The following is a 16,723-nucleotide window of genomic DNA, read 5'->3' as shown; positions in this document are numbered from 1 at the left end:
ATCATGATTTAACAACTGATAGCCATCAAGCACAAAGCACTCGATTTCATGAAACCGCTTTGGACAAGAAGGGAGGTGGCCGACGCGTTCTGAATCTACACATTAACTCCTTTTGGACAAGAGCTGGTAATCTCAATCAACACATGACAGAGCCCTCATTCCATCATTTACACGCTGTCCACTGAAGAAAAACACCTTTCATTTCAAATCTAAAATGAAAATGTTTTTTTAGAAATAGAAGGATTACATTTTCTTAAAAAGTTGGCACTCTCAGCTCCTGATATTACAAAAGACAGATGGTTTAAACAGGAAAGCAATGATTCTGTCATTGATGTTGCAGCAAAAGTTATTATTAGGTGCTAATATCATCACCCAACAGTCATGTTAATACATGAAGTATGAAAAAGGGCCAGAGACCAGTGCTGGGTTGCAGATGTTAGTCGTAGTGTGAGTCGTCATACCTGGGCGGGAATGAAATCTCCAGTTCATGCAGCCGATCCTTGAACACCGACAGCTCTTTGTCAAACTCTAAAAGCTATGGGAAGGAAACAGAAAAAGGGAAACAAGTTTGAAATATTATTTGTTTGTTTATTTTAACCACAGCCTAATTTTTTATGTTACAAGACAAACTCCTCTCTCAAAGGTTTTCCCTGTACACACCTTTCAGAAATTAAAACATCCTAAATAAATATTATTTGTCATCATTAATATTGTCCACACCGCATGTCATCACCTTTAAAATTGACTTCAAAAAATGGCAAGGACTTCATCTAACCAGATGATTTGAATCAATCATATAGTCAATAGTTAGAGGATAGAAAGAAAGAAAAAAAAAGCCGAACCAAATTGATGAGGATATTTGGTTTGGGTTTTTTATTGAGTCACATCCATACACAGCCCAGAATTGACAGCAGTTGTTCTAGCCCTGTCCAACTGGGGGGGGGGGTGTCTATCTCTCCACACTAGCAGAGCATCCACACACTCTTCATCAATCATGTCTCCTCACCCAGCTGTACTCTCTCACTAGAGTGTACGCACACACATCCCCCAATTTCCCCCCTTTCACAAAACCCATAAATCATTAGTGAGAAGTGCAATTAGCGGCTCCTTGTACACATTAATTATCTGGGAGATGAACAGGTAGCGCGGACAACTGCATGACTGCCTCACTGAAAGACTGACAGTGACGTTTCCCAGCAACCCCGGCGTACTTCGTCGTCTAGCCCCGCCCCTTTCCCCCATTCAGACGGGAAGACATCGGGACTGGAGCCGATGTTCAGTTAGTGGCAAATTGGCAAATTGGGCCGTTGTACATGTTTCAAACACCAGGCTACAATGACGGCCTGATGAAGACCTCGTCCCGAAGTGAGGCAGCTTGACGTTAATGACATTACATTGGTGTATTACATGCAACAACAATATCTTGACAGATACATGATAAAACAGCTACAAGTAAAATCCGGAAGGACGCTCTCAGAGGCGTAGGAGGAGTGTGTCATATCAATATCATGATATGAAGGTAACTACACTCCTCCAGCCACACCGACACGTTTACGCCGCGCGGTCGTCCACACATTGTTCGCGCCCAGGCGACGCGTGTAAATAAGCCAACGTTGGGTGTGTGCTCTCGCTGTGACGCTGCATGTTTGTGTGTGTGTGTGTGTGTGTGATTATGTGTCAGTGGTGTAGAACAGTGGCCATTACTCGCAGGCAGAGGGGGCCTCCCAGGCGGAGTCTCGGCAGTTCAGGAGGGCAGATGTGCCGCATTCATCAAACTCACACTGCCGGGGTCACAGGAGAGACTCACACACTGTGGATGAGGGATGGCAGAGCAGGGGATGCAACCCCACGCTCCACTGTACCCCATCCACCCACTGACACCACCCGCCAGCGTGTGTGTGTGTGTGTGTGTGTTGTAGTTAGTGTTAATATTGCAAAATACACCATTTTTCAAGGATTCTGTTTAATATTATGAATTTATAACATAGAGCCAATCATTTTTGGTACGAGCCACATCTGGCTCTTATGCACAAGAGTTACATTAAAACCTAATACGTCCTCCCATGACGCTGTGGTATAATGTTGTTAACCAACATCTCCTTCCAAGCCCTAACCGTCAGCGTTGTGATTGTTCACAGAAGGTTATCACATGTCCACCTTGGAGCTGCAGGGCTCGCAGGTAATGGAACGTCAGCGAGAGTCATTTGTTGCCCGGGGTTTGTCCTTCAGGCACTGTCTCTTCTCAGGCCTGGTGCAGATTCAAAGGGCACTTCCCAAAAACCCCAAAAACACTTCAGCCTGTGAGCAAAAGTTCTCCTGTTTGCAGTAAATGCACTAGATTGCTGTGCATGGAAGCCTCTCTCATGATTGTATTTGAAGATGTGCTCTGTACCCAATTGTAGTCAAAAACGGTATACTCCCCGCACTTGTTGTGTAAAAGCTATAGACTAACACTGAAAACTACACATTCGATGTGCTATGTAGTATTTAAAAAAACAAAAAAAACATGATATTTGCTTGTGGTTACTATGATTTAACCACTGCTGTTTAATGGAGGGATTTAGTAATCAATTACCAGTGTATATACAGTATACTGTATTTATCAACGTTATTTTCTACATTAGTAGAGTAGTAGAGTGTGTGCAAAATAATGAATTGCAGTCACAAGGTTACAAAGGTGATCAGGTGTTAAATGTGTGTGTGGAGGAGTTATTTAAGAAAATGGAGCATGTGCCGAATGCTAACATCAATACCTTGATACAACTTTGTATGTGCCTGTTCACAAGTGTGATTGTGTTTGTTTGAGGTAAAGCACCTCAGATTACAAGTGACACAGTTTGAACAGCGGATGAGCAACATATGGGCCGTGTGTGTCTACGCGGTGTGAGGCTTAAGTGAATGTTGAGTAATTCATTCAGGTGAATGGAAAAGCCTGCAGCCACAAATTTCACACTTCATTTCATCCCAGGTCAATTAAGCATAATGCTCTGCTGTTCTCGTCGGTCAGTGGTTCAGGAAAAAAAAAAAAACACACAGCTCATATTGGCTCAAGGCTTTCATGACTTTATACAGCCGGCAGTGGACAGAAATGACCTTGGGAGTCGGGCAGGAAGTGGTGCGAGATGCTGCTGCCCTGGCATTATCAGAGCGGGAGAGCGATGAAGGAGTGTCTGCGTGAAAACTACCCTGTCATGAGCTCCAATTTCTGACTTTGCTTGGACGATCAGCGCGGCCTTAAATCAGAGTAGTAGTGATAGTTCAGAGGCAGGAAGTTGAAGGAGGTAAAAGGGGGGGGTGGGCATGAGGTCTTCAGCCCCTAACTGTTCCTCTTAGTGTGCCGGCCAAACGTCCACCACCTGTAATAGTGCTTTGATTTATGTGTTGTCAAATATCTCCTGTGACAACACCTGCTGCCATTAAAAGCCATCAATAAATGTTGGGGTGAAAGGTCATTTAATTTGATTTTTACACCTCACACTTGGCTTTCATTGCAGGGGGCCATATTTTTCCCCTCCTTTTATGGGATCTTCATTATTTTGTGTGGAAAAGCGATAAACTGTTGCTGACAGTAGGGCGGCTGGTTGGTCCTGAGAGGAGCCAACACCTAAACAACACTTAACTCTTTATTATTATTTTATTTATTTTTTTTGTCTGTGAAAACATGCAATAAAAGATGAATGTTAATTTATGTAGAGAGGGAATAAAATAAGATGAGGCCTGATTTCTGGTACATTGATTAAAATATGGATTTCCACATAAGGTCAGACGTTTCTCGGCTCCGAGGCATTGCAAGGAGACTGTGAATATCAATGGGAATATCGACTTGACCAGGCAACGGCAGCAGTACATGAAGCTTACTGTGCATATGTGCTATTCTGATCAGGCTAAGTAAGCAGTCGATTCTTTCCTGAACCTTTTTGGAATAAAGGCAAACTAAACACTGTTTTAGCATCAGTTTCTAAAGGCCAAATAGGAATCTTGTAAGGTCACATTTAATTTAGGTTTGGCTTGACAAGGAAGATATAAAATATCTTTAAAGCACTTAAGGCAGCATTTGTTCCCTATATATGTATATATATATATATATATATATATATATATACATATACACATATATATGTAGACTTATGTCCCTCTCATGTTTAAAAGGGTCTTTGGAGTAATGCTGAGGACTACACTGCCTGCATGACAAGGAGCGGGCAGGCCAGACAGAAAGGTTCATCACTTGCTCCAGTCAGTACACAAACACACCCTCTTTTCCTGCCCCATCTGCCAACACCACACTGATAAAATTACAATAAAGGGATACTGAAACAAAATCAATGGGGACGGCCCTGTGGGTGTGTGGCTCCCGGAGAGGACAGAAACTGTGCGGATCTGCAGGCGCACGGCACGGCACGGCACGGCACAAAAATGCGTGCACGCGCACATTTACACACACACACACACACACACACACACACACTCCCATCTCTCCACCAGAGCAAGGCCCCGCGGTGCCCCTTGACGCCACGAGAGCCCAGAAAATTTAATCTTCCCAAATACTCATCAGGGCTCTCCATCGTCCCACCGTGACAGCACTGGGGATAATTAATTATACAATTTCGATGGGAATATCGACTAAACAAACCTATTAATCATAGCAAAAGTCAATAAGCATGGACACATTCAATCATGTCCTGGCCAATGATTACTCCTCTCAAAATACAATAATTATTTTCAAGAGCTGCCTCGAATTAAATTTCTGTCAAGCCGGTACAAGTCTTACAGTTGATGAAGGATGCAATGGATTTTTTTCCCCCCCTTCCCCGATGGAGGAGTATGAAGAGGAACATTTATCCCTTTGGAAAGGTAGTTTGTTTTATAAGGATCATAACATGGTGTGTTTAACTAGACCATGACCATCAGATTATCTCTGATGCCCCCCATTATCTCATCCATCTTGTCTGGCTTGGTGGGGAGGAGGAGAGGGAGGAAGGGTGGAGGAAATAGTAGGGGGAGACTCAGCCTCATACAGCTACTGTTACACATTCTGGGTTCTTCCATATTTCTGCTGATCATATTCCATGATGTTTTACAGTGCAATGTGCAAGGTCAGCAACGGCCACCATCACTGTCTTCAAAACCCCCGTCTCTGGTTAATAATGACCTTGTCGGCTATTTTGTTGGGCGGTGCTTTGACAAGGGAAATAAAATAATAAATATTATGGGGATTTCTCTTGAAAATGCCTCTCATTGGTGGGTCAAGGTGTCAAGACACCACATTAGGTCACTTCTTCCCCAGCCTGTTTGGCGCTTAATTAACTGAGATAATAACCAAATATTTTATTCTGATGTAGTTTTGGTTTGTTCCTAAAAGTTAAACATAAAAAAACACATTTCATGGGTAGGTAAACCTAGACATAAACATGCATTATATGTATATTTTTTTATATAATTACACACAGTATATAGAGCTCCATTAGCTGACGTCACGCAACCAAAGCAATGCCACTTTGACAGGAAATGGCACTGATCTGATGTAACAGGCAATAAGTCAGACATCTATGATGATGGTGGATAGCTGTTGTGTTGCCAGGATGTGAAAACCATCGAGGACAGGCTAAAAGAGAGAGCATATTACTGGCTCACCAAAGATGGGAACTCATAGACAACAGTTTCTGCTTATATATTGATCATTTCATACAGTATCAGGCACCGTAATCGAGACAAAAAATGGCACTGGTGTGTGAGCAAAGATGCAGAACTTATTTTTCCTTAAATAATCGCATAAACATGTAGAACCTGATACTATATCTTAAATGACCATTTTGGAGGGAATTATGACAGGTCATCGGAATGAAATCAATAGTATGAGTACACACAGCTTCATAGCAAGTAAATTCAATCAGGCAAACTATTAGCATAAATCAAATGACAATGAGTTCCTTCAACTAACAGATGATGGACACTACAATCACTTGCACTTATATGAACTTTTATTTTATGAAATATTCTGTGTAAATCCAGTCTGTGTTTCTAGTCTGCCAACACTTCTCCTGGTATGTGTGTGTGTGTGTGTGCATTGTGCAACTACTAAATGTAATATATAGCCATATAAACGAGGAAGCGTGTGCCCGGTGTTTCTCTTGTGCAGACACTTAGGACTCACCTCTTCTACACTCGGTCTCATTTAAAAGTTATTCCAGAGACACTTGGCCCCCTCAGCAAAGACAAAGGCAACATGTGTCAGGCCAAATGTGATGTGAACACATCAACTAAAGCAGCGGCACGAGGCCAATAAGCAGCTCAAAACAACTCAGTGTAGACGTGTGGATGCATCCACTACCCTCAACAAGAAGCCCCTCACATCTAGCAGCGATGAATATTCTGATTTCTTTCGTCATGGGACAACGTCTATGAAGACGGTACAAGAAATGAAAGTAGTAACAGATAAGTGCAAGAGGAGAGACTCAGAAAAGATGGCTATCAAAAGGGTTAAGAGGCATAGAGGTGACTTACTGAGGTCCCATTGTTTTCCCGGAAAACGTCCTGGTTGACATAATTAAAAAGCTTCTTTTCAAGCTGCAGAACAACCTAAGTGAAAGGCGAGAGAGAAATGGAGCTTTGATTAATTTGAATAGGAACGTGAGCTTCACTTTGTAATTAGAGCACTAATAATGAGCCGTGCACTGCAGCGGCAGGCAGCGCTGCTAATTCGACACGTGCCTCGTGTGAGGCATCACATGTTAACACAATACCTTGAGTTAAGGTGTGCGGCAATATAGACAATGACGGAAATGACAGTTGTTTCTGAATGTTTTATTATTTTAAATGAAGTCAGACGTCTTGAATAATGTCTATTAATTTGAATTTGAATTTCTACGTCATTATTCTCATTTTCATTTGAAAAACATATTAAAAAATGATTACTGTGACATTTGCGCAGATCTGCGTTTGTCTCGCACTCTTTATTTGGCCGATCTTACCTTCCGGTCGTTATCACTTTCTCGGAATATTAGCTTGTCGACTTCGTTGGTGTCAGCGGCTCGGACCGTCTGCATGGTGGCAGTGGAGCACAGACTCTGGAGGAGAGAGGAGGAGGAGGAGGAGAGAATTGACACAAACATTCTGAAAAACATTTATATTTATTTTATCATGCTACCCAGATGTTTATAGGTAAGTGGCGTACACCCCTCCACACACAAACACACACACACGGTGCAGTTGTTAATGATGCTTTGAGACCAAACTATAAATGCAGCACTTCTACGCAGTGCCAAGCATCGCCCGGCCCCGCGTTTGAAAGATTTTTTAAAGAACTGCCTCACAAACTACCACCTCCACTTTCCCTTCACTTTATCTGGGTCCATACACTGACCCCACAGACTGTGTGCATGGTTAAATTCCTCTTTGTGGACTCTTTTAACAATTAGTTAAACATTTGACCATCTGTGTTTGAAGACAGTTGAATGAGGTAATCTCTCAGCCAGTGGTTCCCATAGCACACGGCGGAGACTGAGTGACCTGATTGAAATTCAAAGCACAGATTAGATAATCAGGTCAAGCCAATATAGCCAGCAGAAAAAGGCCCTTTATGCTGAAATGTCACACATCAGTCCTGCTTCGGACATGAAGAAACTTCACATCAGATTAGAATAAACACCGTGCCCTGAGAGAAAGTGGAACAACTCTTTGCGGTTCCCCACTCTCTGCCTCAACCCCATTCCTTCATGCTCACCCCTCCTCCGCAAAAGCAACTTTCTAAAGCCCTAACAAATCGCTCAATCTTTCACTCATTTAGGCCATCCAAATGCAGGGTCAATATGGTCCCCTGGCAGCCAAATGCTAATGCGCTTAAGTGCGCTTAAGCAGCTTTGTGCACTGAATAGGCCAAAAAAGGAGTTAGGGAGAAGGACAAGAGATACTTTCCCTGTCAAAAAGTCATTGTAGCCTCAGTGAGGGAAGACAGCCACAGAAAGTCATTTTTAACATCTCCGATTAGCACCGAATGTGGTCACGTCATACGATTACTGATCACTACATGTTTCCAAAGGTTTAAGCATCTAGCTTTTCTTTAAAAAAAAAAAAAATATATATATATTTCTCTCAGATGGACCCAAGTATTTCTGAATTTTTACAAAAATGTTATAATTCTTCCAAGAGCAAATTCAGTCAAGCAAAAAAGGTCCTGGCCATCGCACCGGAAGCTCAACGTGCTTCCCATCACAATAAATCCACTGATTTATGGAAATTAAACTTGGATTTAAAAAAACCAAATACACAAATAAAGAAATAATAAATAACACTCTCGCTATCCCTTTCAAATTAACACCAGCAAATAAATAAAACTAAATTAAAATAAAATAAAATACTAAATAGGCAGGTGATACGCCAACACACACAACTAAGTAGAAGAATGAAGACATTGGGTTCATCTTAAGAGAGAAGCAGTCTGACATTATTCTCAGTGAGATGACTGAGCCACAGGTTTTAGTTTTAGTTTGACCCCCTTTCTTTTGCCAAGTGTGGCTCTGCGAGGAACGATAAATGTGAGAGAAAGAAAAAAAAGACAATTAGCTAATGCTGCCTTTTCTTCAAGGAAAAATGGCATTTCAACAGAGCGATGATGATTCAAACTGTTTTAAAGGAAAAAAAATAATGATTCCATGTGCAGATTTTATATTTGGCTTTTCTTTTTTTTGCAACAGCACAGTTTTGTGCACATCACGACCACAGACAGTCCTTAGAGTATAACCCTGAGAATCCCCTCCACATACGGCAGGACGCGTGACATGTGACCGTTGGATCCATTCAAAGGGTTCACTGATTGACCAATCAGTGCGTCGGTGCAGGTTGTGGTGGGTGATTGAGCCCGATTGATCACAGATCTCCTCCTGCTGTCTTCTTTGAAAAACATCACACACACACACACACACACACACAAAGCCTCTGTCCTTGCTAATCTCAGCATCCCTGTCATTAAGTCCATCCACTGATATGGGGAAAATGAAAACCCCATGCTGTCACTTACGTTGTGATGTCTCTGAACAGATCTTTAGCTTCAAAGTTTCACACGAATCACACAAATAAACTCTCTCAGTGACTAGCCTAAATGAAGTTAATGTAATTAATTTGGCTGTCACTGGATTCTTATTTGATATATGCTAATTAGTCTGCAGGAGGACGAAGTATTGGGAAAATATTAACAAGCAGCTGTCAGGGAAAGCAGCTCTGGCTCAGGAGAGCATATATCTGGGCTCCTTTGCTGATCATGCAGAGTGACTCTGCAATACATCTCTGCATTATGGGTCACAGGTCATCACAGAGTGTTTGTAGAGGGCCAGGGGCCGGGGGCTGGGATGAGAGGTTGCCGAGGAAGGCGCTGGCTTTGTGCATCAATGGAGGATAATCTCATGACTGTCGAAGGAGGAAGCGGCTGTTTAAAGGAGCTCTCTATTCCAGCTGCTCTCTTTAGAGGAGAGGTTAAAGCAATCTGTCCCACTTCAAAGACCAAAGACACACACAGACATTCAGCCCTTCTGTCAGTGGTGCTGCTAACAGATGGAGGTGATGCACTGGTCCAAACTTAAACAAAACACCACGGCAGTCCTGACAATGCCAGTCGAACACGGGACTGTTTCACAAGTTAACAGACTCAGAGGAGAAACCAACAGAAAAAGGATGTGGCATTAAAATTGAACTGCACAGTCACAACTGACAAAATGTGTTATATGTATTAACCTCAATAAAAAAAAACTGGCTTCATTCTTAGACCAGCCCAGAGCTGCTTCACAGATTAAAAAAGTAATAAGGTCCTAACCTGAGAATTGTTGTTGTTGTTTTTAACTTTTAGCAAACTCAAGTCAATTATTTTCTACATAAAATCTAAAACCAGTTTTGTCAATTATGGCTAGCTCAGTAAAGCAGATTATTGGATTATTGACAGTGCATAAGGAGACTTCTAACACAAGTTTGTTCCTGGGTCCTATGTCATCCATCCATTGCAGGCCTTTGCAGCAGTAAAAACAGTATTAGCATAATGTTAATCATCCAATGTAACTTCCAATAAGTAAATGTGTATAACTTGGCGGTATGGCCTATATATACTGTGTATTTTGTTATATTTGTGAGTTTCACAGCAAAAACAAACAAATGATCTTTCCTCTCAGTTTCAACGTCCAAACCTGTCGCATATGCTAAAGTAAAAGCAATCTACCAGTGTGGTTTCCTTAATCTATTAATATTTTTCAATAAGGCTTTTATTGTGAGATATTTGCAGGACAGATAGAGATGCAACTTCATACTTAAAGAGTCCTTCCATTTAGCTGAGCATAGAGCAGTATTTAAAAGTTAATAACGGTATTATCAATGATAAACTCTATACTCACATACTCCCTGTGAGTGAGAGACACATTCTAGGGAATGAGAAAACTGACATTACATGGTGTGATATAAATGATTGATTGTGATATATGCATCTAAAGTGTTTTTTAAAATTGTTTTGTTTTATCAGCTTCTTTTATTTTTTTATGAGGAAATATTATTTATTTATTTATTCATGTTTAATTTATTTATACCTAATTTGTCAGTTTTTAAACACACACAGATGCCGATGCACATATTATACATGAATAAGAAATAAGAGTATATTTGACATCTGGACTGGATTTGCAGTTGATTATTTTCTCAGTTAGTTAGTTTTGTCCATAAAACATCATGAAATATATTTCCCAAACCTTAAAATCATGTTTACCTTGTTTTGTCCACAAACCAAAATTATACAGTTTTAATAAATTTCTTTGTTATATGGAGCAAAGTAACAAGTAATTATTCACAGTAAAAGCTGAAATAAACACAAACCTATTAATCAGTTATCAAAATAGTTGAGATTGATTAAGTAATTGATTAACAATCAATTAATCATTGGGGCTCTAATTTGGACCTCTCGGGATTTTAACTGACTACCGCCTGTAACAGAGGCAAATGATTACATCTATTATTACCCACTGTGACCACGATCCAGATCTGGAGTCCGCTTTTTAATCTAAATACCTGTTCTTAGTTGACTGTACAGCTATTTGATGAATGCATTATTCTGTACTGTATTGGACTGGACATGAAGACGTGGTAGTCTGGTCAGCAGATGCCAGTTCACATTGTATTTTAATACAATCACAGTTCATTAAGTACAATCGCAAAAATTTGTGACATGACAGGGTCCGAGCCAAGGCACAAATCATCCTAACAACTGTGAGTTTATATATTTATTCCATCCCGCCCTCGCCCCACTCCCATGCAATGACTCACACTACTCAATAAACCGTCATTCCACCAATATAATAACCCAACGAGTGCGTTTAGAACTCAGCGATTAAACCTCAATTAGGCAGAGCGAGGATGAGGCTGTGTGCAGAGGGAGACAGAGGATGAGCAGACAATGAGCTAACTATTCATTCTTCATTACCAGAGGCAGGGGACAGGGGCTCTCCTTATGTCAGCAGGGGCAGTGGCATTGTCAAAATGCGCTATTATTCTCTCGTTGCCACGCAAAGCGAGGCTGCCAGCTCAGTTAAGGTGTGCCAGCAGGGCTGGCAGGTTCAGCATGAATTGCTTAGCACTCTGATCACTTTTCTTCCACTCACCGCCGTTCATCACGCCCATCCAGTATGTCTGATTGCGACATCTGCCCGAGTAGGGTAGAAGGGGGCATCCAAAGTAGGCAACAACAAATTTGGCCTCCTGTGTTCCTGCCAGCTATTACACGGGAAAGCCAGTAAATCAGCTGTGACCCTCCCCACCCGATCTGACTGGACACAAGCCAGAGTTTTCCACTCCTCTCTCTCTCTCTCAGAGGCTGAATAATTTAATGCTTCCAAACACAGTGGATTCATACACACACACTGTCTGGTTTACATGACTTCAGAGGAGATTACATTAACTTAGATTCATTTTCTGGAGACATAACCTCATCTTAACAACAGAAGATGTTTTAAAATGTAATAATTAAGTTTTTGTCCCCATAAAGTGACTGTGTTAACAGACTTAGGTCCCCACGACATGAGTAATACCTGACATTACCTGACAAATACCTGACAAACATTACACACAGTGGCCAAGGGTGTCAACGCGGAGGAGAGGTGAGTCGACAAATGATCTCCCCAAAGGTTAGCCTGTGAGTGACCCACTGGACAACGCTTGACCCTAGTAAACCTGGCCTGTGTCACCCCTAACAGCAAGTAGCACACACACAAGCACTCAAACACTTCCCATGAACTTGTTGATCTACGTGAGAGCTGACACTCTTTTGGGTTGCTGGCAGTGTGTTGTGCGTAGTAGGAGGTCCTCAAACCTGACACGCCCAACGGCGAAAAAAAAAAAAACTGTCCTGAGGAGGTAAGAGGGAGTGTGAGGTAGAGATAATGTGCCCTATTTATCTTGTGCATTATAACATCTGGGAAACTTCTCTAAAAACAATGGCGCACATTGAGGGCTGCCATTCTGGCTTTACCTTCAGAAACCGACCAAAAGCATTTGTCCCCTCGGAATGGATAATGGACAGGTCACAAATCATTCAGGACAACGGGGCGAGGGGGTGTGTGTGTGCGTGTGTTTGTGGGAGAGAGAGAGAGAGAAAAAAACTGAATGTATGTGTATGTTTTGTGTGTGTGTGTGTGTGTGTGTGTGTGTGTGTTCACCCCGGTATTTAACTTCTCTGCTGGCCCATTCTGCAGGGCCCCGCAGGACAAATTGCCCTGCATGGTTGTCTTTGAGAGGCAGTGCAGCGCGCAGAGAAAGGGACAGAGCTGAAACACAGGGAACAGGCCTATAAAAATTCATCACTTTGACCCCAGTGACCTCCCACTCCAGGGGGGTTACACACACACCCACACTACTTGCCCACCCACCAAAACTCAGCCTCAGCTGGGAGCATCCTTTCTGAAAGGCTCCCCAAACGTTTAAGGCAAAAAAAAATCAAATAAGGGCCATGCAAACTAAATTAAATTAAACAACCTGAACCGCAGAAATGAACTAACCCTCCTCCCTTGTCTCTTTCTCTTGCACTATGGCAGACACAATGGCCGTGGAAAAGCCTCCTACACAGGAAAAGGCCACCAGATGCTTAATTGTGACTGTGTCTCTGTGTAAAGTAGTGGCAGTAAAAGGAGGGTGGATTCTCCTGAGGCATATTAGTCCCAGTAAGAGGAGGACATTGTTTCAGACGGGGCTCTTGACACATTACTGCCACCTGTACAAAGACAACCTAATGAGAGATTTAATCTGAGAACCCTCCCCTGCCACTTTCAGTCAGCACTTTAAAACCAACCCCGGCAGATGTCTACAAGACTGTTTAACATACCGGCTTCTCCTAACCTCTAAGGCCATGCATGCTTAAATGCTCAATAGCCATCTTAATGTGGCATTCATTTGAATGTTGTTAGCTGCAGCTGTTATGTTTTTCAAAAGGGAGCTTTGTAAACTGGAGGAGTGCTTCGGTCCATTCATGCTCTCCTTTTTAATGCTATAGACCCAAAAAGAACATTGAACCTCTTAATGAGGAAACAAGTACACACACAACCATGAAGCAATAATTGTAGCAAATTTAATAAAGCCAAAAGTAGGACTACTAATACTAAAAAAAGCACTCACTGAGCACCCGCAATTGCTGCTCTTTCATTTACTTCACCTATTCCACCATAGCTCAAGCTGGGAATCAATTAAAGGAAACAGAGGTGAGGTAATTTGTCGTTGCTGAGTCAATTACAGAATATCGAAGACCCAATCAGTGACTCGTGATTAGTGATGGTCTAATAGGAATGCAGTCTCTCGAGTTCATTACTCTGGTAATCGATAAGGATTAGGACCAAACAATTAATGAAAGTCCAATTCTGGACCCTTTTAAGAGGACTGGAGCTCGGTTCATACTGTGCACAGGACGCGACTGTCGCGCAAACAGAGCTTCTCTGACATGTTAGAAATGATCCACGTGTCTGTTTGTTCTCGGTGGTTTTATGGCCATTACATCTGTAGTGCTGCATTAATTCTTCCTCAGACCAAGAGTCGATCTATAAACGCTGATTACATTAGTGATAGTTTTTTCTTTTCGTTTCCTCTGTCGCAACAGTTGAACGACCAGAGCCGGCTTTTTCAGCCAGGTGACCTTGCTTCCCTCCAGTGTTCACTGGAGGAGAAGACCCTGGTGATACACAAAACCCTCCCCACACACAAAGAACATTGATTCATTTGGAGCACCACCCTTTAATTTGTTTGCGCCATTTCATCTAAATGATGTGCTTGTCCACCAGGGTGGGAGAGAGAGGTGTAATTCAGCCAAGGAAAGGGGGAAGAGGAAGGTGGGGTTTACACCCCAGCACAGGGCGCTAGGCAACCATCTAGTGGGTGGGCTTTGTGATACATTTTACCAATTTTTCATGCCCATCCCTCTTGATGTGACCCCACTCAGGGTCTTTTATGCCCCTGACAGCTCTGCGCAGGAAAACATGCTGCCGCTCTGATAGCATGAAATCGGGAACAAAGACCCCCAGGGAGAGGAGAAGGGGGCCACCGAGGCACGCTGTGCTCCGGTCCCGCCTGGCTCCGGACACAAACAGATGTTAGGCCAGCCCCGGCTCTCTCTGCCCCCTGAAAGAGGAGGCCCTGGAGGAGAAATGGGCCTGAAATGCATTGTTTTGGGCCTCCTCTAAGACAAAAACTGGGACCACTCCTTCTGAAAGGGCCCGGCAATATGGCCGTCACAGATAAATCACACAAGGCGGGCTGAGAGAAAGGCCCATGAATTCTCAATGTGGCCCTTAATGGGCCCTCTTAAATATGATGGGATATTTGTGTGTGAATGGAGCTCAGTGACTTTTAATGTCAGGTGGCAGAGTTGTTTAAAAGCCCATGGTGCCAAGACTGAGTTTACAGCTACAATGAGCCATTCAGCAGGAACATCACTCTGTTGCTGACAGTAAAGATTCTCACTGGGAAACCCAGAGGCCAAAATGTTTAAATAATGTAAGCACTTCTCCTGTCTTCTGTGCTCATGCAATTTTAATTTCTTAGAGGAATGGGCCACGGCAAAGTAACATCATGAGTTTAAGATACTGCCTGATTTGAATAAGAACTGTGACTGACTTGATGAGTGGGTATTGAGCTCAGCCATGTGCAACCATTCTTACAGAGAGTGCTACTTTGCATATGCATTAGAACAAACGGTAATGAATATAATGCTGGTTTGTGCATAACACCCAGAGACAACATGCTTTATTTTGGCATCAAGTGGATGGATAGATGGAAAGATATATAGATAGATATAGACAGAGGGAGGGAGGGGGATAAAAAAGACAATTATTGTGCTCTGGTTGACAAAGGCAGAGGACTGTATTAGTCAAAATAGACTGACATCATACAAGTTGGACACTATGTGCCAGGCACAAAGAGATCCCTATCCTTCACAGTTTATGCCACATTTGATCTGGACTAAATAATAGCATCACTGTTAGCTGTTGTTTTTTCTTTTCCCTCCCTGCTTGTGATTTCAAAGGCATGGGTCCATTCCGACCTACAGAAGACAAGACACACCATCAATAAAGCAAGCGAGGAAGACTGAGCTGGAAGCTAAATCTGATTATTCATGATTTATAGAGAGATTACGTTGTTTAAAAAAAAGTGGTGGATTCAATAGAAATGACATAGATTCAGTATCCAGTCCACTTGGATTCACATATTGTTTGCATAACCTTGACAAGTACATCACACAAAAAGAAACTTATCTCCATTATTTTGAATAAATTACATATAGTTGAGATCAGTCATTCCCAGATACTGGGTCGGGACCCACATGAGGGTTTACTTAAGATATGTGTGTGTATATGTTTTAAATTACATGTATAAAAATTAAGTTGTGAATCATTTGTCCTTTCTCTTGGAAATGGGCTGATTTATTTATTCCTAATAATATTAGACGTCCCAGAATCGGCAGAAAAAACAGCAAAAAGAGTTAGAAATGTTGTATTATGCACAAAGTGCTCTTTATTTATTGTGTGGAATGAGCTGCAATGCTTTATCATCGCAAAAAAGTGGGTTCCCATATCAAACAGTGGGAAACAGTGGTTTAGACCATATCTTATCTTACTGAATATTTTGCATTTTTTTAATGTTTGTATGTTTTTATATGCATCATTCGAGAGTCACAACCAATTGTGTTGCATTCCTATGTAATGACAATGAAGGCTTTCTGATTTTCTGATGTAAAAGAAGTGTCATTTCCTTCTTACATGAAATCATTCTCCAACTGTATTAGTTTTACAGCACAGTTTTAATTTACTGTTGACCACGTGTTGTTTTAATAAACTGACAGACTTTGGCTATTACAAAGTCTGTCAGTATGTAGCAAAAATGGTAACACCTCAATTACTGGTAACAGCGACCAAATATTAGCTTGTTGTTCATTTTCTATGTTGATAAAGTGAATTTACTTGGGTTTTGGGTTTATTGAGCCTAGAAGACCCAACAAATTGCTTGTGAAACTGTGACGTGCATTTAAGGGATGAAAGGAGTAATCAATAACTTGATTTGAAAGAGTTCCAGTATTGTGCAAAAGTCTTAGGTCACCACCAGCTTTGTTGTTTTAAGTCTGTCTAATTCTGTGATCATTGGCAATTGGATTTGGAATGATGCTACTGAAAGTTGGTCAAGCTGTCAATCATTTTAACTCATACAGCGTATGTATGTAACGCTC

General features: G+C 41.8%; 1 protein-coding gene across 2 annotated transcripts in view; it reads right to left on the bottom strand.

The window, feature by feature from the left end:
• The window catches only part of LOC122781674 (inositol polyphosphate-5-phosphatase A), a 129,526-nt gene that overhangs the window by 17,122 nt on the left and 95,681 nt on the right, over positions 1 to 16,723 (bottom strand). For both annotated transcript variants that reach the window (XM_044045589.1, XM_044045588.1), the window contains exons 10-12: positions 6,969 to 7,064; positions 6,502 to 6,576; positions 462 to 535 (exon numbers count right to left, since the gene is read on the bottom strand). In XM_044045589.1, coding sequence (XP_043901524.1) covers positions 462 to 535; positions 6,502 to 6,576; positions 6,969 to 7,064 — 245 coding nt within the window. The remainder of the gene's footprint in view (positions 1 to 461; positions 536 to 6,501; positions 6,577 to 6,968; positions 7,065 to 16,723) is intronic.

The sequence above is a fragment of the Solea senegalensis genome, linkage group LG15 (genome assembly GCF_019176455.1).
Source record: "Solea senegalensis isolate Sse05_10M linkage group LG15, IFAPA_SoseM_1, whole genome shotgun sequence".
Lineage (NCBI taxonomy): Eukaryota > Metazoa > Chordata > Actinopteri > Pleuronectiformes > Soleidae > Solea > Solea senegalensis.
This window is presented reverse-complemented; position numbering and strand designations above follow the sequence as displayed.